The sequence below is a fragment of the Populus nigra genome, chromosome 18 (assembly GCF_951802175.1).
Source record: "Populus nigra chromosome 18, ddPopNigr1.1, whole genome shotgun sequence".
Lineage (NCBI taxonomy): Eukaryota > Viridiplantae > Streptophyta > Magnoliopsida > Malpighiales > Salicaceae > Populus > Populus nigra.
Window position 1 is genome coordinate 12769084 of NC_084869.1, and position 24952 is coordinate 12794035.

The following is a 24952-nucleotide window of genomic DNA, read 5'->3' on the forward strand; positions in this document are numbered from 1 at the left end:
TGATACGGCTTCGGAAACTTTCATAATCCTTTGCTCCTGGATTATATTCATACAGGACAATCATAACAAAAAAAAATGATCAGCTTCCTTTGTCTATAGTGAATGGAGGACCACTGACAAAGCTGCAACTCTTCTGCAAGTCTGGAGGTTTCAATCTTTTTTCACAAGTGACAATCAGTGCATGTGAATCAACACCGCCCCTATCTCGTCTTTCCCAATCGGTTCTTCTGTTACCAATCAATAATTCAAGGAACTGTGACCCACTGCCCCACAGGTTCACAGTTCCTTACAATTGTAGGGCACATTATCTTTTAAAAAGTTTATATTAGGAACTTTTTCCTACCATCCACACACACCATCCCTCAAAATACCAATTCTACAGTAATGGCATCTTCAGCAGTTACAAAACAATCATACTGCAATAGCCTTGTAATCCTTATCAGTCTAGCTTTCTTTTCTGTAGCAAAAACTTGCTTTGTTGAAAAATTCGAGCCCCAGATGGGTTCCGGTGATGATTTTATCAAGCTTCATGTGAGGTTACAAGGTATGATCCTGACTTATGTTACAAGACAGTCAGGTTATGCTAATACCATTCAAGATAATCCTACACAATTAACCAATGCATCCCTATCCGAGACCCTGAAATGCGCAGAATCGACGTTAAACATGGTGAAAAAGTTATTGGAAAGGCGCGAGTTAAGGCCTAGAGAAGCTGGTGCCATAAAGGATAGTGTTGAAACCATGAAAGACTCGGTTGATGAGCTTCGGAGTCATTGCTAGCAGTGAGTGAACTTGAAGGCCCAGGTTTTGAAATGTAAAAGAGCAACATACAAACATGGGTTAGTGCTGCCTTGACAGATGAAGATACATGAAAATGGATGGCTTTGCTGGAAAAGCTATAAATGGGAAAATTAAGGACAGCATAAGGAGCTACATTGCCACAGTTGCACGGTTAACAAGCAATGCATTGGCTCTCGTTAACAGACTTAATTAATCACCTCTAGTAAACTTAATTAGCCAAAGTTAATAATTGCAGTTTAACTGGTCCGGTTTTAGTTTACTTCTCTATTTTCGAATCCCCTCACAGTTACTGGAAACGTATGTAATTATTAACTTTAGAGTTTATGAGATAAGTCGAGGTACATAGAAACTAACCCGAATATCTATATTAATAAAAAAAAATTAGCCACAAGTTAATTAATCCTCTTCTCTGTTGTGTTTCATTGTGAAATAGTTATGTGTAAAGGAAATCCACGAATTGTATGGCCTATCAATTTGGTTGGATAATATTTTCCAGCTTGTTTGTTACCCAAACATAAATGGTTGTTTCTGCTATAGATTGAATTAATAATCATTTTTCCTTCATTCTCTGCTCTATTTGGCAAGTTACATGACATACATGTAGTCCATTAATAATTAATTAATTAGGTAACTCAGATTAGAAATAGGGAGTATTTAAAGGTTGAGTTTCTATTACTATATCTGATGAAGCCAGAAAAAATCCTCATAAAAAATATCGAAGCATTTTTTATCGTTTAATAAAACTAAATTCAAAAGATTCGATGAATCTAGCAACACTAGCAAGAAAAATATTTGGATACTTATATTAATATAATATTTATTTAGGTGACAAGAAAAATAAATATTATTCTAAACTTGAATTTTTCTCAAACCTTAATAAATTTTATATTAAACTTGTATTGTGTTAAACTTGTGTTGTCTAGATAAATAAGTTCTAAAAAAATCTATTTATATAAATTTTATTAAAATAAATATCTTAATAAATATTTAAGATATTTTATATAAATATGTTATAAAATATTTATAAAGATATACGGAAATGTGGCCCACTCAAGTTATCTTGATAACCTTTCTTGATATTATTGAATTCATCTCTTTAAAATTTTTTCAATGATATTTGTGGTGTTGTAATTAAAATTTTTGTGTTTCAGATAAATTTTTTTTTTTTTCTCTCCTATTTATTTAATATTTTTTATTGGATATCACTATTTAAAATAATAATAAATTATAAATATTATATTTCTCAATCATTACATTTCATGTATCAATCATATTATTTCATCAAAATTGTTTTTAACTATGTTATTCCGTGAATATTTTTAATTTATTATACTATTTTTTTTAAAAAAAAGTCGTACAGATCTTTTAGGACAGGCACTTGGCTTATATAGGGTTTGACCTTTGGTACTTGTTTAACTGACAGCTTATTCCAAAAGCCTTTTAGCTTCACAAGCCTTGCAAACTGCCCTAAAAATGTCCTACCTTATCTTTTCAGGACACTTGTTGTTGTTTGAGGTTGCCTCTAGCTCCCAAATAAAGGATGCTTGTCCTTCCAAGTGTCCCAGCTTGAATTAGAACATACCCTAATCAAATTATAATATATTTAATTATTTATGAAATTGCATATTTGAGAAAACGTTGAAATTTGTTTTGGAATTTCTTTTTATTTTCTTTCAGAATTACTCTTTTGAATTTATTTCGTCCATAAAAGTTTCCCAATGTTTCAAAACAAATTCAACCTACCAAATCATACCAGATTTAATAATTATGATTATGGATCAAGGCTCCTCTAGCAAATAATAATAATAGTATAGGGACCAATACGTGAAACTCATGATAAATATTTGGACTAATATGTAGTTTTCCCTGAAAGAAATTGCAAAATAACCGATTTGATCTGAAGAAGAGATCAGATTTTCATTCTATCCTCTCTCCCCCCTCTTTAAACTCCATCAGCCGCCGAACCCGCCAGCAACCTCCTTCCCGCCTCCGACCAAACTTCTCAAAATCTAACGCCCAACCCACCGGCATCCCAAGGTATGCCTCTCTCCCTCTCCCTTCCTCTTCCTTTTCTTTAACGTTATTCATTTTGGTATTGTCTTTTACGATTTTCTTGGACCTCGCTGAATTTTTTCTCTTGCAAAAATGGTTGATATTTTTTCGATTAAGGCAGAACCCAGTTTCTTATTCTTCTTGTTTCACTGCTATAGTGAGTTTGTTTTTGGGTTCTTGATTTTTGTCATGAAATTGCTAAATTACCTTGAAAGTTTGATTTTTTTAGTAAAATTATGTAGAAGGTGTAAGTGGATTTGTGTTTGTTTGATTTTCCAGCTCCTTTGTTTTCTCACTAAATTATCCTGGAAAATTTATCAATTAATGTAAATGGATTGATTTATATATTATGTTGTGTGTACAATGATGGATTAGTGACAGAGTTTTGCAATTGATTGATAGCAATTTAGTATCGGAATTTTTGTAGTTTATTAAGAAAATCCTTTGAAAAAATATTCGCAATGGTAAATCTAGCAATGGAATTATGAAATACGTTGCAAATACTGTTGAGTGTTGAGGCTTTTTGCAACGGACTGAAGCTGTTTTGCAATCTGCTTTTAAATAGAATTTGCGATTGAGTTCTACTAATTTGAAATTGATAATCGTTGTTTCTTGTAGATGAAAATAAATTATTCTTTACTTTCATTTCTTGCAGAAGCAGCAAGGACTAACGTAATACTCTTCTCCACATTTTAATACTTCAAACTTGGCACGAGTTTTTTCTTGTTTGAAAGGTATTGGAATTTTGGTTTGAAGATAATACCAATTAAGTTGAAGATTGTATATTGGGAGCGGTTAATTTTGTGTTGCTAGGGTCATGGAGTTGTTTGCAATCAAAAGTGGTGATGAGCTTTCCTTTTCTGACACCTCCTTATAGGGGTTTCACATAGCTATTTCTAAGCTTAAACTGGTGAGACTGTGAGGTGAAAAATGGATCTGAATCCCATCAAGGACGCATTTGATCGTGTTGCAAAGAAGCAAAAGATGTCTGGTTCTAAAACACACGAAGTTGTTGACCAGATGATGCGAGATATTGAGAAGTCATTGGAAATTATGAAGGCGGAACAATCTGGTTCTGAAGTGGACTTTAAAAATGTCCTTGGTGAACTTAAGAAAAAGTTGCAAGAAAGTGCTCCACTTGGTGATCAGATGGAAGGCACACAGAAGGAACTGAATATAGCCCTGAGCAAGTACCCAAAGCAGCTTGAGAAATCTTTCAACCCAGATATATCCAAGGCTTATAGAAACATTGATTTTGATGCTCACACTGTTAACCAAGTAATTGCAGGCCATTTCTATCGGCAAGGCCTGTTTGATGTTGGTGACTGCTTTATAAATGAGGCCAAGGAACCAGAATCTACTGCTGATATGAAATCTCTTTTCTCGGAAATGTATCTGATACTTGAAGCTATGAAGAACCGAAATCTAGAGCCTGCACTAAACTGGGCTGCTGCCAATTCCAATAAGCTCAAAGAAAACGGGTCAGACCTGCTGCTGAAACTTCATTGTTTACAGTTTGTGGAAATACTGCAAGGTGGAAGTAGAAGCAAAGCTCTTTCATATGTCAGAACTCACATTTCTCCTTTTGGTTCCACCCATTTTTCTGAAATCCAGAAGCTTATGTCCTGTCTCCTGTGGTCTGGAAGGCTTCATCAATCTCCTTATTCTGATTTGCTATCGCCCACTAATTGGAATGTGGTTGCTGAGGATCTTACAAGGCAGTTTTGCAATCTCTTGGGGCAGTCTTTTGAAAGCCCATTGAGTGTGACAATAGCAGCAGGGTTCCAGGGTCTGCCACCACTTTTGAAGTTTATGACTGTGATGGCAGGGAAGAAAAATGAGTGGCGGTCAATGAAACAGTTGCCAGTGCCCGTGCCAGTGGAGTTGGGAAGGGAATTTCAGTTCCATTCGATCTTTGTATGTCCTGTGTCCAAGGAACAATCAACTGAGGAAAACCCTCCTATGTTAATGTCATGTAGCCATGTGCTATGCAAGCAGTCTATCGACAAGATGTCAAAGAACGGTTCAAAAACCTTTAAATGCCCTTACTGCCCATCTGACATCGAATCAACACAGTGTAAGCAGTTGCATTTCTGATGTGTACCCTGACTTGTACATTAATTTGTATTAAACTCTCTCATGAACCGAATGAAATGGTGTAGAACTGGTGGTTGTGTCTTGTGTAGTGTAGCCAGGGGTGTGATGATGGTGGCCAAGCTGGTCAGTCATGTATTGTTTCTCTATGCATTTGTTGTAAATAGACATTCTTTGGATTTTGTTGTTGGGTGTGGAAAGCAAGTTTCACGAGCTATTGCTTTCTTATGCATATAGTCACTGCTTGTAAACGTCCTCATCACTTCTGTCGAGCCTTCAGCCTGCAAGGCTGTCTCTCAAGCTGGGAAAGTTCGAGGACTCAGGTTTGGTAGATCGAAGCGGTATGATTCGTTATGTTGTATCCCGGATCGCATATTTTCTTGTTTTTGTTGTTGTAGAGCTGGAAATGGGTATTTCAGCTCGCAGGTTGAAGCAGGTGGCCCTGGCAGTCACCCTCTCTTCTGCTGCTCCTCTTTTCATTCCGGTCCTCGTGTTTTCTTTCACGGGTTGATAGCATCTTTGTCAATTTCGTACTACTCGATCCTTGGATGGTGCTCATCACTATGGTTCTGCCTATTCTAGGGTTATAAAGTGATTATTTCTTTGAGGTTTGGTACGTGAACTTGCTTGCTGTTTGCAAAAATAAGCTCAGTAGCCAAGGAGCTGTTCAGTTTCTTTTTCATTTTTAGGTTTGTTTTTTCAACAGAGAATTAAAAAAACATTTTCATTCTATTGATAATAAATAAAGGTGGAATTTTTTCACCCCAACAAAATAAGAAATACATCAAAATTACAACTATTTTTTTATAAAAAATCAAAATCATAATGTTTAATGGTTATTTTAATATTTTATATGTGGAATATTAATTTTACTCCATTTAAATTAAGAATTTATGAAAAAGTCATATCATTAACTCAAAAAAACATTTATACCTATAAGCAAGCTTTCTCTCTCTCTTTTTTTTATTCATTTGAATTTATTATGTTATGTAACGTATAATGCTTCATCCAAGTTTTATAAGTCAATTAAGTAGCTGATAAATTCAAGGATTGCATGAGACCTTGCGTGTTAGGACCATTTAGCATTGTGCTGTGTATGCTGGTGGTGAATTCAGTTTTTGTTTCTTAATCAACAAGAAAAAAAAAATTAGGGCAAATCAGAAACTATTTCTATACTATAAATAAAACTATTTTGTCAATAATGTTTTTTTAAAATTATCAATTAAGTTAATGTAGCTTGCAACCTAAAGCTACCATATCATATTCATGCATGTGCAATCTCATATTTCATGGGTTATGGCCACCTTGCGTCCTTTAGTTAAATTCCTCCTGAATTCTTGAATAATTTTATATATGCTACAACATTATCCATGACTTAACTTGCATACATGTACGATTTTTCCTATAAATTGGAGTCATCTCACACCTATCAATGCAAAATTGAGATTGAGAGATAAGAGAAAGAGAAGCCATGGCAGCTAAAATCACTTCAAGCTCATTCAATGTTCTAGCCTCGCTTCTTACTTTGCTTCTATGCATATCAACAGATGTGCAGCTTTCCTTGGCAGATACCACCAGCAAAACCTACACAAATTACCTGCAGACAGCTTGCAATTCTACCACATATCCACAACTTTGCTTCAATTCCCTCTCTTCTTACACCTCTACCATCAAAACCAATGACCTCAAACTATGCAGAACAGCGTTAACTGTGACCCTGAAAGCTGCTAGAAACACATCATCCTTAGTAAAGGCTCTATCAAAGCAAAAGGGCTTAAGCAAGACTGAAGCTGATATTATTAAAGATTGCATTGAGGTAATCGGAGACTCCATCGATGAGCTCAACCAGTCTTTGAAGGCCTTAGGCAGCCTAAAAGGTTCCGATATTGAATTTCAGATTGCTAATATAAAGACATGGATAAGTGCCGCGATAACGGATGAGGATACCTGCACAGAAGGATTTGAAGAGAGGAATATAACTGATGAAGTGATGATCAAGATCAGGAAGAGTATAGTGAATGTTACCAGGCTGACAAGCAATGCGTTGGCACTTATCAATATACTAAGTTACTAGCTGCTACTTCTTTTTTCCCCCTTTCTTCTTATATATGTTGAACAATTATATATTTGTATACACAGGTTCTTCAATTCTGATGCACTGTTACACGTACCGAAATGTTTCTTATATGATATAATCACCTTTTAATTTTAATTCCAATTATGCAACATCACATTTCTGTGCATCTCTTTTTTTGTTGATGAGCTAGTTTGGTGTTATCGATGTCTAATGCAGGCATGGCCTGTGCTTGTAGTCACAGAAACTGAGATTTCAGTGGAGAAAATCAAGGATAGGGCATCCTCCAAGGCATATCCAGCTTGGTGTAGGAATTAGAAATTACTTAGAAATGGCTTAAAATTAACTCTTAACCTCATCATGAACGTGCTAGTTCCCAAAAAACAAAAACTGTTGCCATCACGCCTGCCTGGTGCTACAATAATTTGAACAATGATCAGCGCCGCAGGTGAGGTGCTCAATAATTGGAAAGAAGCCAACGGCATGCAAGCAAGCTCATATTCAAATTAGGGAGAAGCAACTGAGAATTTCTATACTGATATGGCAGCTGGCTTGAATTTTTTTCATGTGTCTGATCAAATATTGAAACTTGAGAGGCTTAAGCCATGTTTCTTGATTCGTGTAATTTTAAGATTTGGTTCCTCTGTACGTAGTAAGTGATTTCCTTTCTGTAAATGTAAATGTGCGTATATATAACATTTGACCCAAAATAGCTTGATAACTAAAATCAAGAAAATATATATATTAGGGAGTTATATGTTGCTGGGCGGTAATTAAGAGGGCTTCTCCAACAATAATTAGCAACCTAATTAAGCTCTCAAAAAGTCTAAGAAAGAGCCATGAAATAGACACAATGTCATGATTAACGATCATGACCACCGAAAACACTACAATTTAACTCTAACACATCACGTATTTTTGGCTGACACAATAGTAGTGCACATGGGAAAATATATCCGCTCTAGTACAAATCGTGATTCATAATCTCAAAATTAAATCGATTCCCACTTTGGCCTTTGATTTTGACCTCTTAATTTTGGGAAATTAATTCTTTTTTTGTTTTTTTGCTTAAATTAAACTTTGAATTAAGAGATTAAGTGGGCAGGCAATTAGTGATCACGTTTTATAAGGAATTTTTTCTTCTTCTTAGGAATGTTAACATTCGATGATGCCAGTTCATGTTTTCTGGATCCTGCAAGCCATTTTTATAAATTCTCTACAAAAGCATCTTATAATCCTTTGTTCACGTGACATATGAACCTGTAAATCAACTAAGATTAATTATGTGCATTGAGTTAATTTTTTAAAAATTTATATATAAAAAGAGCTAATAAAAATAATAATAAAAAAAAGTGATCAAAGAGATCATAAGGTTATCTCAACACTCATCTTTATTACAAGAGTTAATGTGGATAAACCAGTTAACAACACATGTAATGATAAAATAAATTTTAATTCTCATCATTATGAATCATATATTCATTCTCCGCGCATATATAGTTAATTTATATATATAAAAAAAGTTAGGAATTAAGAATAGAAAATTAAGGAATGGGAAAGGATTTTCCATTTCATTCGCAATCAAATGTGTGATCAAATTGATGCAAGGAGTACATTATCAAACCCTTTTTGATCATGAGATTGATTGGTAGTTTCCAAGCAATTCATCAATTTCAGCTACAAAAAGTCAAAAACTATAGATATATATATATATATATATATATATATATGGAAAATGCGTACATCGACTATCCAATATTTCTTCACGTTCCCATCACAAAAGAAATTTTATTTTATTAGAAAAACAAGAAAATTCCTCAAGAGTTATGGGTGCCCATGTTATTGGTTAGCATGGAAGAAGTTGGATTTGGAAATTTAGGGTATTCTGATCCATTATTGCTCATGACGAAAATATCAATCATGAACTGTTCACGGAAAAACACTCTTGTCTTGTACTGCAAAGACTCTATTTATTTATATTTATATTATTTGGTGTGGTGCAGAGCCGTTTGTGTTTTATTATAACTATAAAATTAAAAATATTTGGTTAATTAAGAGATACCACTGAATTTTTGGATGAATATATATTCTTATTATAAACTCTTTTAAAATCTTGATTAGAAAAAGATAACACAATTTTAAACACATGCATAGACTTGTTTTCTCCCTTTTACTACCTCCCTCGATCCCAAATTAAATAATTTATTTGATAGAAAAGGGAAAAATTGTGAAGGAAATTGATTGTTTTGATAATGATTTCTCATTTTATTTTTATAGTTATATTTTTTTTCTCAATCCCAAAATAATTTATCTATAAAAAACACAATTTTTAAGGAATTAAGAATATATATTGATTGTTTTGATAATGGTTTCTCATTTCACTTTTACCTATAGCTAGTTATATTTTTGTTCTTAATGAATTTGAAAAATAATAAAAACGTAATAATCGAAATTAAGGTATTTATTAGACTTTAGTTTTTAAAATGGTCATTTAAATTGGGATTGGCAAAAAAAGAAGAAGAAAGGAAATCATTACAAGACTGAATGAATATTATTTTTCAGTGGCACAAAAGAGATCTCTAGAAAAAAGATATTTCATCATGGAAAGGAAAGAATGCTTAAAATTTATTATTGTTAGTAATAATAAATTAAAAGTAATCTCATCTTAGTGCATACAACGGATTATTTTAACTATTCTAACCATTAGTATAATGTTCTATAGTATGTTTTTGCTAACTTTAAGATTTCACATTTACTATAAAAATCTCATGTTTTTACAGTTTTGTTAGTAAAAGAACTAATAATTTAATTCAATTTTAATATTATTTGGTGTATTAATTTGACTCAAATAAGGGATCGAGTCCAAATAAATCTTTTGACATGAATTTAATATTTAATTATAAATAATATTTTTGAAATAAATAAACAATCTCGGATTAAATTATTTGGACTGAAGGTATGAAGGTCGACATACCATTACAAAAACTTGAAAAAATTGCCAGCCACTTTCCTAATATCTTTGTATAAACAAATTATTGACAGAAAAAAAGAAGCATAAGTCCAAATAAAAAAATAATAATTTCTGGGATGGTTGTGGGTCTACGTACGTGCCATCCAAATTTGATTGAATCAAAATCCAAAATAAATTACGCATTGGACTAAGACCAAACTTTGAATTGGAATGTCATCAAATCAACATATTTTATTGAATTATGTTTAATAACTATTTTGTTAGACCTCTTTAAATATATTTTTTAAAAATATGAGTTAAGAGTACTTTTTAAATAGTGTGTAGATATTATGTTTTAAAATGTTTTTTTAGAAATATATTAAAATAATATTTTTTATTTTTAAAATTTATTTTTAACATGAACCTATTAAAACAATATAAAAACATCATCAATTTTTTAAAAAAAAATTTAAACAAACGATATTTTAATTGAACTGTCAAACACCACCTAAGCATGAACATAAATTTAGGTTTGGAAACCAATCCATCGTTGAACAAAATTATATGCCCAGTACATCAAGCAACCTTTTTGTTTTTTTTCCAGGACTCGAAGTAACTATTTGTTTTGATAAGTTCATGAATACATATTAAAAACTCAATTAGAAAAAGAAATCGGTCATCATGTTTGAAAGCTGCCTGAAAGTTAGACTGATGATCGGGCATAAATCGTGGGCACATCCATGCTTTCTTGCGCAGGGGCCAAGAAGAACATAAAAAAAAGGACGTGGCTAAACTTTACCCTTTCTTTTTTTTCTTATAAAAACAACAATTCTGGGAGCAAAATCCAAGCAGCCTGGTTAGAGAATGGCTGTATGGGGTCAATGAGGCTATCCCATTTGCTAATTTTTCAAGATATCCATGTGCGCCATCTCCCGTTGTCTCCGGCAGGTTCACACGCCACCACTGCATTCAATTCCGCAGATTTCAGTAATCTATTTAAAGAAATATATATATTTGTTTATGTTCTTCTTTATTGCTTCTTTCAACTATTGAGAAGACAAGATCCTTCACGTGGTCATATGGTCACTAAAGAGTCCCCACTGAAGTCCTCTTTGTCTGCTCTTGGCATTGAGCTTTCACACCCTTCAATGCCGTCCACTGTTTTTCCATGATTATTGTATCGAGCGCCTGATATTTCTGGGGTCCATGCAGCCATATTTGCTTTCAAGGGTCAGCTCTTGGGGCCCGTGCTCCCCTTCAATCAAGGGATTTCACATTTTCCTTAAACGCATCATCTAGCATCAGAAGTGGAAAATGGTATTGAAATGAACTGTTTTTTTCCTAAAGAAGGTATTGACTTGAACACAACTAGCGGTGCGTGATAGTGAACTTGGGGCCATGTTACCTGTAATTATGGATTTTTTTCTTGGATTAGCTGTAAACTAGTGTTTTTTCTTAATCTTAACCTGAGTAATAATACTGTCGATCGTATAAGAATTTAATTAAGAGAATTGTTGTTCTTGATTGCATGCAAACACCTATCCACAATCATTTGATACCCAAGAAGCAAATAAAAATGCCTTCATGAACTATAGAACACTATCACACACATATATTTAAGGAAAAAAGTCCACAAGCTACATCACTCAAAATTCTTTATGATACATAAACAGTAAAACCAAGGCTCAACAAGAAGTAACCAGATCGTTTTCAAGAAGCTTGGCCAAGAAAAAGGACTCCAATGGCCAGTAGCAGCAGCAGCTACTTAATTAGTACTTGGAACCGAACTTGTTAATCAACGCAAGTGCATTGCTAGTCACCCTTTCAACATGAACAAACCTTGCCTTGATTGAATTCTTTATCCTTCCATTCAAAGCCTTGCCAGCGAACCCATCAACACAAGTGTTTTCATCAGTCAATCCAGCACTAATCCAGGTCTGAACATTACTGATATGCCATTGAAAATCCGAACCCTTAGATGACCCCATGTTCTTCAACTCCTTAACTGACTTAACAAGCCTGTCCACGGTATCATCAATCTCTTCAAAGCAATCCTTGATCGCTGCCTTTTCTCTGGGCTTAACTCCCTTGAACTTTGTCAACTTGTAGACAAATGTCTTGGTGGACTGAGCTTTGTCTAGGCTCACAGCCAAGGCCGTCTGAATCAGCTGGCGTGGACTTTGGTTGATTGAAGTGGCATAAAGGGAGAGGGATTGGACACACAAGGCAGGGTATGTTGTGGCGGTGCATGAGGCCTTGATGAAATTTGTAGCGCTTGCACTTGAACTTGTGGTGCTAGCAGAAGTTGCAGTGCCAGCAATGTACAGAATTGAGAGTAGCAGCAAGACGGGGCTAGATCTCGCCATGTTAGACAAGAAAATTGGATCTTCTTTGGGTTGTTGGAGAGTGGCTTGGTGAGTTGGTGTTGAGAGAGTGGAGAAAGGGTTTGAATTTATAGAGGGGTGATGGAGAGACAAGTCTGAACGCCTTGATGATGGATTTATTGCCCAGTGCCGAGTGCTAACTTGCGCTGGGTTCGTTGGGGTGTATTCGGTGTACGGAATTTTGGGCAGAGCTCAACTGCCATGTCGGCATAAAAAAATGAAAAGTAAAAGATAAGAGCAAATGTCTTTATGACGTACCGGCAAGTGCTTGGATACTCACTTTAGACACTCGCTTTCTATAAAGTGCCACGTGTCTTAAGATATTTGAACCTGGCCTGAAACCATTAGTGCCGGTTACAAACATTTTTCTACACTATCTATCATTTTTTATTACTAATTTTTTCTATACTTAACCGGGTATTATGATTTACCACTGTATGAAAGATTAATTATTTGTTGAATTCTCAAATCAAATGCAAGGGTTTCTTTAATTGAGATAAATAAATAATAATACAGTTTTTCCTGTTCCAATTACTATTTATCATTTTTTTTATTTCACTAGTAATTCAACAAGCTTGGATTTTAAATATTAATTTTAAAATAAATAATAATATATTATAGATTGTATTTTAAAATTTATAAATACAATCACTCATTACATCAAAACGAAGATTCAAATTCTATTTACATGAAATTATATAATTATTTGTATATATTAAAATGAAAATTTTATTTATAAATATTATTGAGTACTTTTTTAACACCAACAATTACCCACTCTCTAACTGTAAAAGTTCATTTCCCAACCTTCTTGAGAATTTAAAACTACAACCAACTCACAATCATTTATTCTTTCTAAAATTTCATTATGATTTTGATTCTGAAAGAAATATAATAAATATTATTTTTTAAAATACATTTTTATTTGAAAATATAATAAAATATATTTTTTTATTTTTTATATCAACAAACCAAAACAATCAAAAAAATAAAAATTTTCAAAAAATGATTGAATTATAAGTTCAATCCAAGAAATAGCTGCGATTCATCATGGTTTCCGGAGGGTAAAAAAGGTATTTATCATAAACCGGCAATACAAGGTTCAGGTCAGCTTTATATATCTTCGAGGAACGCGTAACGAGTGTCAGCCTCCATCCAAGTGGTTGCCTCTGGACTCCTCAAGCCTATCCCGTGACGTGACACTAACCAAATTCAACGAATATTTATTTTCAAAGATAGTTATTAAACCCTGAGAGGTTAATTCATTAAATTAGATTTTCGAATTTGGGATTTTATTTAAATTTAATTAATCTAACCGATTCAACTGTCTTGTCATATTTAATCTAAAATGTTATTGTTTTAATAAAATAATTAGTTGGATAACCTCGTAGATTAATTTAATAATATTATTTAGTTTCTTAGTTTATATTTAAAAAATATTATTTCGATGAATCAAGCTAAAGCCTTAAGTTTTTAATTTTAAAAAATATTAAATTAATATTTTTTGGTATTTTTAGACGGTTTTAATGTATTAATATTAAAAATAAAATATTTATTTTAATATATTTTCAAACAAAAATCTATTTTAAAAAGTATCATACATCACAATATCAAAATACACATACTCAGATCTAATAACAATAAAGATAGAAATAATTACCAATCAGGTTAAGACACTGCTATATTCTCGTAAGGATAAGAACACAAGTTTAATATTTGAAAAGCATATTTATTGGGAAGGCAACCACGAATTTCAAATGAGACTAGTCTTACTCTTTACAAAAGTAAGAGGATACTCAAATAAAAAAAAAAAAACACAAAAAAAGTCTAATAACAATAAAAATGAAAAGAATAGATTCTTCATGCTCGACAAAGACAAACTTTGGACGAGCTAACTAATAATTCAGTGGAATTACATGTTTAAACTAAGCATCATTGCATTTTGAAGGGAAGTTTTTTTTTTATTATCATTATTGTTGCAGTATTGAGACTCCTTCTTGTTTTTGTTCTTATTATGTGGATGGCATCTATTATAGTTTCATAGAGTTAATTATAACTTAATCCTATTATTTTAGCAAAACTAATTAATCAGTTCTCGTGATTTTCAAAAATATATATTTGATATATATAACTCAATATTTTTCATTTATTTCATCTTGTTTTTAAAATTTTTACTTTTCAAGAGAAGAAGTAGATAAAATATCTAGATTGATAAAAAAATAGATATTTTTAAGAAAAAAACTACAGGATAAACCCGATCAAATAGTGATCAAGATACTATTTAAATAGTTTTGATGCTATGGAAATTAATTATTTTATTTAAATAAATTATAAAAACTAAGCTACACTCAACTCTAAGTACCATATCGTATGCATCGATCCTAATTACTGACGAATAAATTGTAATTTTCGACTATAAAAAATAGTATAGACTCAAGGAAATTAAAAAAAAAAAAAAGGTGAAGACAAACAATAAAATAAATGCATGAAAAATAGTGTTGACTATGGAAATTAAAAGAATACTAGAGTAGAACTAAATGCATGGAAAATGTGAAAATAGAAGAAGAAAATCAAATCACTGGGGGAAAAAGGAATGTGAAATGGTCTTTAATTAGAAAAATAAAATAAAATTGTGGGGGTCAAAAGCTATACTATAGAGATAACGAGTAAATGACGGCCAAAAGCACAAGAGATGCTAATCCTTCCAATAATTCATCGGATTTTCTTTTACTAATCGTACAAGACAAACAATTAAATTAATTACGGAAGGTTGCTTTGTTAATTAGCCCCTCAAAATCAGGCGCGATGTACGGTATAATATTATAATATTGTACCCTAGTCATCATCGTGTCTCACACGTGAGCTTTAATGAAAACACATGGACGCCTACGTACGTGCGTGTGTTTCGTGATATCGTGTAGAGTTTTTTATATGTATATTTTTAATTTAAAATATATTAAAATAAAACATTTTATGTTTTTTTTATGTTAGTACATAAAAATAATTTTAAAAATATATAAAATATTAATTTAATGGCTTTTTAAGTGAAAGAATCCCCCCCCCAAAAAAAAAAAAAACAAAGCATATCAAAATTAATAAAAAATAATTCTGTACAGGTTATAAAATTACAGGAACTTGGCTATATATCACAAAAAACAGAGCCAGCTAGGAAGAGCTTATTTTCTATATGAAGTTTTTTCACGACTTTGATACGTGAGGGTATGGAGACTTTAAGCAAACATCTCACCCATTAAAAATTGAGATTTTCACTTCGAGCTCTCACACTGAACTCGAAGGGATGGGGTGGATTTAGGGATTACAGAAGGAGTAGGTCCATTGCATATCTCGAAGCCTATTGGGCTTCCCATTTGCAATGCAAGATGGGGGCATGAATTTATTATCAATGCCTGTTTCTATAGATTCAAGGTATCATACAACATGATTTATGGTTTTGAGTTTGGTTTGTGGTTGACGAGGAGAGTGGCTATCCATGATCTTGGGAAATATAGGGTTGGTCATATTTTTGGTTTTGGTGGAAAATTTTCTGTTTCTAATGTGTTTTCGGTCTAATTTAAGAGTCATTTGCCTCATGCCTGGGTTTTTTAAACAAGAGAGATTGACTATTTATTTCGCAAGAAACACACGAACTAAATATAGTTTACTCATTGATACACACACACACACACACAGAGGAGCACAATAAATTAAACAGATTGTTTAAACTATATTTTGTATGAATCTTGTTTTGTGTATGAAAGTTTTTGAAAGGAGCCTTGTTTTCTGTAGATCATTCAAGAGTAGGAGCCCTGTTTTCTGTAGATCATTCAAGAGTAGGAACTTCCGCGCGTGTTTGAAAGAGGCTGGCTTAATTCAAGGGTTTCTCGCACCTGAAATATGTACACGCACCAGCAAAACCACTAGACACTGAAGTGTTCTAGGCTGAGAAATCTGAAGTTCGTCAGCCTTTAGAATCATTGCGGTGCAAAAAGGTTGCAAGTCCAGCTAAAGATACAGAAACCTTTCAATGCTCGGCCCTGACTGAAACAGTTTTCAATTCATTTTGCTGCTGCAGGAAAGATTAACTCCATCATTGGCGTATACAAATGCTTTGACTAACATACAGTGTCATAATCTAATTTTTCATCATTTTATTTTAATTATTATTATTATTATTTTATTTACTAAAAAAAAATGATGAAAAAATTAATAATATTAGAAAAACAAGTAAATGAAAAATAAATTAAAATTTGGGTTAAGGACAAAATAATTGGAAGTTTTGAGGTTTAATTAAACTTTGGAATTAATCCAATTAAGTTTGGAATTAATTTAATTAATCCAATTAAAGGTTTAATTGGAGAATTGATAAATTTTGAGACTTAATTAAGCTTGGAATTAATTTAATTAATCCAATTAAGGGTTTAATTGGAGAATTGATAAAATTTTAGACTTAATTAAGCTTGAAATTAATTTAATTCATCCAATCAAGGGTTTAATTGAGAATTGATAAGTTTTGAGACTTAATTAAGCTTGAAATTAATTTTATTTATCCGATCAATGGTTTAATTGGAGAACTGATAAGTTTTGAGACTTAATTGAACTTAGAATTAATTTAATTAATGAATCAGGGACTTAATTAAAGAAATATCAAAGTTTGAAGAGTCAATTAAGGGTTGAATTGATACATTCTGAAACCAAGGACTGTTTCGTAAAATATGCTGAAATGCAGGGGTCCTGTGAAAGTTTACCCAGGGGTTTCTTACAAAAATTTCAAAACTTCAAGGACCGCATCAAAAATAGCAATTGGAATTGAAAACGGAGCCGTTTCTTGGATAAACCGTTCACTGCCCATTTCAGCTTCGGTTTCGACGGTTACAGAGAATATTTATGTTTCAGCACAGAGGCATTAACAAGGGGCAGCTAGGAGACAAAGGGGGAAGAGGAAGGAAACCAAAGAAGAGATTACAGAGAAAAAAAAGCAGAAAAGGGCGAGAGAAAAACACATAAAAAAAAGGGGCGGCGAACCCTATACCAGCCGCCGCCCCCCTTCACGCTTTTGTTTTTTTGCTTTTCTTTTCCGGTCTCAATCTCTTCCCCCGTCAGACACTTTTCACTCCTTAATCTCAACCTCTAGGAGCTGCAACTCCCCAAACAAGATCTTTTTTTTTTTAAAAATAAGATGTTAGATATTTGTTTTTTTTATAATTAAAAATATTTTTTAGAACTGCCGCGATGTCGGGTACGACATACAAAATTTTCCATGAATATAGTTACCTTGAGGTTTTTTAATACATTTTCACCTTGACAGAATATTTGTTAGGATCAAAACCATGGAGGCATTGATAACCTTATACCTCATATTAGAGTGAAAAATTGGTGGCAGAAGAGACTGGTGGCATTTCCTCAAGTGAATATCGGTTTCAAAGTGGTCCTATTATCCTATAGTTCTGTCAACATTAAGAAATCTAATATAATTGTGGCTATTAACATAGAGAAGATGAGATTTGAAAGTGGTCAAGAAATGATGAGGCAGGCTAAAAGGGAAAGTAATGAGGAGACATCATACCACAATCAGAAAAAAATAGGGCGATCTTTTTCAAATATCTCATCTTCTGTTCCCACTGCATTGATCTGCAATGTTTATATCTACAAATGTAAGTCTCAGAGTTCTTACTTTATTTGCTTCATATGTAACCAGAAACAGAAGTGAACTGCTATCAAACATAAATCATGGTAAATGTCCATAAAGAATCTAACACAAGGACAAGCTTGAAGGAAAGAAACAAGATAGTCATGGCCACTGAGTTAGAAGGTAGTTTTTAGTTTCCAAAGACTTGCTGTATGAAGTTTTCCTCTCTTGGAGTAGCAGTTAATAACAGGAAGATTTCGGTTTTTGAACACTTTCAGGCGCTTCTTGACTATATCTACGTTATCATTAACTCAGCCCTGCAATGAAATAACAATATACATCAGCAATTGCTGTGACATAACTTTAGTGGCAGAAAAACTATATAATGTATAAGCACCTGATTGCGGTTTAGCACTCGTTTTGCATCTCTTCTTCAGGGCAGTCAAAGAAAATCACAACACTTGGTTCGAGTCCAGTCTGCATCAACACCGACATGATTATATGCTCCACAGCCAGTACAAAAATCATTTGACTGGATGAAAATCATCCATTGACCAAATCAAGCTTCAGAATCCCCACCCATTTGATATCTCCACTATTTTCCTTTAATTCTCACACTGTTCAGTTTCCTTTAGCATTTCCATGCTATTCTGATAAACCATTACTCTACCTGATGGGTTTTAACATTATTGGAGATCATAATCAATTTGATAGAAACCAAACCAGAGCACCAGTATCAGTGCAAACATCAAGGAGGAAAAACTAAATTTTTTCATGAAAGATATTGTGAAAAAAAAAGGAGAGTTATTGTCCAGACATCTTAATTCTATAAATGATGTTATGATTACGAAGATTGGATGAGGGATTTTATCTAACTAGGAGAGTTTATGGGTGCAAGTCCTTACGGTTAAATATGGTATTGTCTCGGACAAAATTCCTATCGTTAGAAATAAGGTTGTTGCTTCTCCTTGGAGAGTTATTGTCCGGATTTGGCCTCGGTTGTTGGAGGGTATTCAATGATATTAGGAAATGGTAATCATCACGGTTTTGGCTTGATGGAGTTTTTTACCATCTTGTTTGATTCTGTCATTGAACCTGTTCCTGAGGAACTAAGGAGTGCTTCTGTTAATTCTTTTTATTTTGGACACTGGACAGTGGAATTGGAGTCTTTAGAGAGATTTCTCCTTAATTATGGCTTTGTTGCTGAAAATTGCTCCTGATGATGCCATTGTTTGAAGCTCTAACTCCGAATGGTGAGTTCTCTTCTAAATCAGCCCATGAATTGTTAGAAAAGCAGAATTGGGATGCTACAAAGAGGATTCGGTTTCTTGTTTGAAAGTAGGGTGGACCTCAACGCATCAAGGCTCATATGTGGTTAATGGGGCATCAGAAGTTATGACAAATGGGCTTCGATTTCGAAGCCATAAAGGTGATTCTCACGCTGAAGAAAATGTGCTGCACATCCTTAGAAACTGTTGACGGGATAAAATCATTCGGAGGAAACTCGTGTCTTGTGAAGCTTGGGATGGTTTTTTCGCTAGTTCTCTTGAAAACTGGGTTCCCCGTTGCTTAATTCAGGATTCCCGTGGGAAGGAATGGATAAATGGAGCTTGATTTTTGGAGTGACTATATGAAAGCTCTGTAAATGGCAAAATGGTAGAAATTCTCAGGGTAAGAATTGTGCGGGAACTGTTGTGATGGAAATTCTATCTTTTGTTAATGATACTGTCAAATCTAAGACCTTGAAATCCTCTGATATGCCTGACCGTGATGAATCAATGGTAGCTTGGCAGAAACCTGTCGGTTCCTGGCTTAAAATTAAAACCGGTGAAGCATACAAGGGTAGTCCAGTGGTGGCTGGTGCCGTGGTCCGACAAGGGATGCTAGTGGACGTGTTTGTATGGATTCATGGCAAAACTTGGTATCTGCGGTCCTTCTAAAGCTGAGCTGTGGGCTTCAGTGTCAGGTTCGATTAACTTGGAATCAAGGCTTTAGACGGGCTAGATTCGGCCTCTCTTGTTTCTGCTTCTCGAGGAAGGGCTGGCACTGCTACGCAGAATCCTCTTTTATTGAATTTTTACATCTTCCAAAGCTTGATTGGGAGGTTAATTGACGAGGAACCTACGGCAAACTGGTCTAAAGCAGGCTAGTACTTGGATTTGGCACTTCGACAAGAACTATGATTGTCAGAATTGGTGTGATTAGTTGGAGCGCCCGGTTCGAATTCCCAGTCGAATAATTATAATGGGAATTTGTAGATCAAAGGCCATAGTTTGGTCAGATATGAGAATTTGTTGATCAACAAATCTTATAGCCCATTATGCAGGTAATTTGCCATGTCCCCCCTATTGCTTCTTTGCCCATTTACCATTGATCTACAGATTTTATAGCCCATTTGCGAATTTGCCATGTCAAATATGAGCATTTGGAGATGGAGCCGAAAGAAGAGCAAGAAATAAAAAAACTGTTTTTCTAGCTTTTTTTTTTCCAGCTCCAATAGAAGAGCTAAAATGAGAAAAGTCATTCCTAAAACATTAAAATATATTATTTAAAGATTTCTTCTTACATCAATTAAACTTTTCTTCATAGTCTTTTCTAAAAAAAAGCCAAAAGTATTTATATTAAATATATTAAAAATACAAATGGGTTGTTAAAATATATTTTTTTTATTGGAATGCACATTAAAAAAAAAGCAATATTTTCAAAAAGCCATATAAAAAAATTAGCTATTTTAAATGGTTTTTGCCATTGAAAAAAGGTAGCTAGGCTACCAATTTATCATTACAGTACCCATAGTGATAGCCATAGGCATACCCGTTGCTAATGGTATTAAATTCAGCCTAAATTTACAGGTTAATTTAATGATTCATTTATTTGAGATTTAATCTGAATTTGGTTTAGTATTAGAATTAAAATGATAAGAGTTGATCCGGTCAAAACCCGTATTAAATTTTTTTTAAAAAAAATCCAAACAACAATATTTTACCAACTTGAAATAATATTATTTTTTATTGATCTAGATTAACCTGGATTACTCACCTAACCTATAACTATATGTTGTAATTAAGTTCATTTAATATTAAATTCAAATGAAGTTGCAAATTCAAATGAAGTTGCAAATGTGGTTGGAAATTTAAAAAATAAATAAAAAATTCCAACTACACTTCCGTCTTCCAACTGCATTAAAAAATATATACTTGTATCCCATTGACCATCATTTATACAACCCAAATGAGTTATTAGCAACCTATGGAATAATATATATATATATATATATATATATATATATATATATATATATATATATATATATTATGGAATCAATTAATCATCATAATGAAGTAAGATTGACTGTGGCATGTACATTCCTTGAGGTGATTTAGCCATACAATCCTAACAAAAAACTAAGTCAAACAAAGAACCAACACTTTTGATCACTCGATCAATCAAAATCAACTGATTCATTTGAAAATAAACTATACAATTGTACCAATTATTCCATGTTTAATCATAGGGACCCTCTTTTTTTGTGGGGTCAAGAGCCTCTCCCCATGATGCAACATTAATATAGTTCATGAATATAATTTACAGCAGCTGGTCCATCCCATTTTAGCACGAGGGAGGCTACACTCTGCCCATACAAGAATTATGGATCGCATGGAGGAAATTTAAAAGGTGCTTGTTGCCAACCTAACACTCGAAGGAGCTGTGACAACTTTGCTCTTGATTCCTTGCACACACACACACACACACGCACGCGCACACACACACAAACTTGCAATAACTTAAAAAAATTGAGACATCTCTGTTGTGGATGCCTAGGAAAGGATGATAATTATTTTTTCTCTCTCTATTGTTGTTCGTTGTTGAAGGATACTCTTTCTATGACTATTTCAATGTTTTTAAACATTACGTCAATATTTACTGGTAATATTAAATATTTATTGTAATCATTTGTAGGTATAATAAGATCGGGTGGGTGAAAATTAAAATAAAATTCGTATGACTTTGTTCATTATTTGCAGTGGAATCTCAAGTTTTGGTGAACAAAACCTGTATGAAGTCAGTTTTGGTACGAGCTACTCAGAATCCCTTCGTATTTTATTTCCAAAAGGCATGAAAAATCATAGCAGAACAGCAAGATCCATACCAAAGTCTTTTTTCGGAATCTGCAAGCACAGCATTGTCAAACAATGCAATTTATTATTAGGTTTTGAGCGTGAATTTCTTGATAAATAACATGGAAAAAAGGCACAGATAAAGAATCTATCAATCATGCTGGATAGCGTATTCTCAACTATTTTTCTTTATTCCTAGCATATATTAAGATCATTTGTATACTCATAGCTTGTCCTTAAATTCAAATTCAAAATAATAGTACTAGAAATAAATTTATTAATTTATCATCAAAGTCAAGCCTCCAAAAATGCTAAGGGAGTTTTTATTTGCCAAGCTAGCTATTTGGCTGTCTAATTAAGTTGACTTATTGGATTGATTATGCTAATACCTTAGCTTATTCATATTCTTGTACTGCTAGTACTGTAGATCTTTTTTTTTTCTTTTGTAAAAAAAATAATTTGATTGCCTAACATTTTAACCTAATGGATTGACTAAATACTATAACATGCAATGACATACAACCGCGAACAAGATTCCAATCCTGTTTGGTGCAGAAAAATTGGAAGCCCTCCTAGCCCTACAACCACGAGAAAAATGTGCATGTGCTGTTGTTCTCTTTGAGCAACCATGGGGTTGATGGCATAAAATATCAAAGCTGGTTCGATTTAGTGGGTTAACTTGATAAATTAGTGATTTAGAACATGTCTCAAGCCGAGTTAATTTGATATTGAACTGTCTAGAGAGTTGACCCAGTCAACTCGAGTGATTTTATAGGTCAATTCACGATTTAATCTTACCAGATCCAATTAATATTTTTTTCTAAAATGATTTCATTTTAATTTTTTAATCCAAAATGATGTTATGTTAATAAAAATAATAATAGATCTTAGTTAACCTATTGACCTAGGAGCTAATTTACCCAACCCATAACTCAAGTTTTGGATCAAGTTATGGGCCAAACCAAGTCTTCTATGTAATAGATTAGTGATTTGTGCTACACTATTAGTGTTTTTAAAGAAGTAAGAAAAATTTGAGACTTGAGTCATTGAGTTGATTATGTTCAATAAACTCGGTTAATTTAATAATATAATTAAAAAAAAGACAACGACAATAAATAAACCAAACTAAACAAAAAATATGACAGTGATTAACTGCAAAAATGAACACTTGCCAATAATATAAAAAGATACCCCAAAAAAATCTTAAAAGATCTTCATGATGTTATTTGATAACAAATCAAAAATTAAATGAGAACGAGATAAACATATAAAAAGCAAATGAAAAAAAATTCTGAAATTCAATTCTCAACAAAATCAAATATTGAAGGATGAAGTAGAAAAAAAATCTTCTAGAAGAGCTCAACGTGTCGCTTCGAACTCAATTGTGGAAGGCAATGTTACACCACCAAACAACTTAATGGTAGAAAGTAGTCTACCTATTCTTTTTTCAGAAGCTTTAAATGCCTTAAATAAATAAAATTAAATTTTATTTTGTAAAATTGTACACCCAACGAGTGTTGAAATTGTGTTTCCATCACATCATGAGTTCCCCAAACTATCTAGTATAATCTTTAAAAAACTCAATGTAAGAGGAATAAACTGAAAAATAAAAAATCAAGAGGCTTAAAAAAGTGTTGAATCTCTTCTCTGTTCATGCAAATTTAGTCTTTGATGTTTGCAAGAAAAAGAGGCTCAATACTTCTCCATTGTTCAAATTCAATCCCTCATTACTTTGATTTTTTTAATTTAATTTAATTTTTCGAAATCAAGTATCAATCTAAAGTCAATTTTCTTTATTGACACCATGAGTTGTCACTACCAAACTAAATAAAAACAAATAATAATGCACAATTCCAAATTAATCTAAATAAAAAAAGATCAAACTGAAAAAATAATAATTAAATAACAAAAAAAACTGGAAAAAAATTGTTCGAGCTCACAGCATTTCCTCTCATACACCACAATATATCACTGAGCTCATTTATTTATTTTTTTGCTTAATGGTTGGTGGTGTTATTTCTGTTGGGTACACAGTGTGTGGCGGTGAAGACAACTCTGTTTGTGTCCCTGAGAATAGTGATGACGAGAGTGATGATGCAATGCTGAAGTAATCAACAAGCTTGTTTGGATTGTGTAAGAAAGTGGAGAAGGCAAATTTGAAAATCAACGTGTCAACTTCATATTGGTCCATCTAGCTGTGTGACATCACCTTCTTGGACCCTAGCACCCATGGAGCCGCGCTCACAGGAGCCTATCAATTTTTAGGTCCTGGGCTCCTTTCAAGAAACTTGTAGTGGGTCCATTATCTTCCACACCCAAAGCAATTTACCTGCATCTATTAGGCAAGTGAATCACACGCGCGGATCAAATGCTAATTGCTACGATCTTGTTCTTGTCCATGGCGGAGGGTACAGGTAGAGAGAAAAGCAATCTCATTTTCTTGTCATGATAAGAGTGCGATTATTTAGCAAGATTTATTGGGAGAGACATTGTCTGTGGAAGAAGAATGCCCATGTATGATTTGAATGCAATATACTATATGATTTGTTCTTGTTAGGAAGAGATATTTTCGAAATAGTGTGTGTGTATATATATATATATATATATAAAGAAGATTAAATTCTTTCTATGAATGATTTTAGACTTGGGATGAGAATATTAATCAATAAATTAAATAAACCTTTTTAATCACTAAATTCGCTACTCTTAAAGGTTATTGAATTTAATTTTGATATTTTATTCTTGATTCTAGATACAATATATTTTTAATTTCTTCATGATTGATGACATGGTTTTGATTATGTAGGTCAAATCATCAGAAGGGTTATTATGAAGCATTATATTGATTTTTCT

General features: G+C 33.0%; 4 protein-coding genes across 4 annotated transcripts; 3 read left to right on the forward strand and 1 right to left on the reverse strand.

Moving 5' to 3' along the window:
• Positions 1-384: 384 nt before the first annotated feature.
• Positions 385-780, forward strand: LOC133678346 (21 kDa protein-like). Its single transcript, XM_062100640.1, has one exon. It carries the CDS (start codon positions 385-387, stop codon positions 778-780), a length of 396 nt encoding a protein of 131 aa, XP_061956624.1.
• A 1899-nt stretch (positions 781-2679) lies between these two features.
• Positions 2680-5129, forward strand: LOC133678893 (protein RMD5 homolog). Its single transcript, XM_062101402.1, has 2 exons — positions 2680-2838; positions 3509-5129. The coding sequence occupies exon 2, from the start codon at positions 3784-3786 to the stop codon at positions 4948-4950; it is 1167 nt and encodes a 388-aa protein (XP_061957386.1). The 5' UTR covers positions 2680-2838; positions 3509-3783; the 3' UTR covers positions 4951-5129.
• Positions 5130-6360: 1231 nt separating this feature from the next.
• LOC133679011 (pectinesterase inhibitor 4-like) lies at positions 6361-7159 on the forward strand. The gene has a single exon (XM_062101568.1). The coding sequence runs from the start codon at positions 6419-6421 to the stop codon at positions 7019-7021; it is 603 nt and encodes a 200-aa protein (XP_061957552.1). The 5' UTR covers positions 6361-6418; the 3' UTR covers positions 7022-7159.
• A 4402-nt stretch (positions 7160-11561) lies between these two features.
• Positions 11562-12415, reverse strand: LOC133677953 (21 kDa protein-like). Its single transcript, XM_062100099.1, has one exon. It carries the CDS (start codon positions 12335-12337, stop codon positions 11741-11743), a length of 597 nt encoding a protein of 198 aa, XP_061956083.1. The 5' UTR covers positions 12338-12415; the 3' UTR covers positions 11562-11740.
• Between the last annotated feature and the right edge of the window lie 12537 nt (positions 12416-24952).

Coding starts and splice junctions, on each gene's coding strand:
- LOC133679011 (XM_062101568.1), top strand. CDS start 6,419: ATGGCAGCTAAAATCACTTCAAGCTCATTCAATGTTCTAGCCTCGCTT.
- LOC133678346 (XM_062100640.1), top strand. CDS start 385: ATGGCATCTTCAGCAGTTACAAAACAATCATACTGCAATAGCCTTGTA.
- LOC133678893 (XM_062101402.1), top strand. CDS start 3,784: ATGGATCTGAATCCCATCAAGGACGCATTTGATCGTGTTGCAAAGAAG.
- LOC133677953 (XM_062100099.1), bottom strand. CDS start 12,337: ATGGCGAGATCTAGCCCCGTCTTGCTGCTACTCTCAATTCTGTACATT.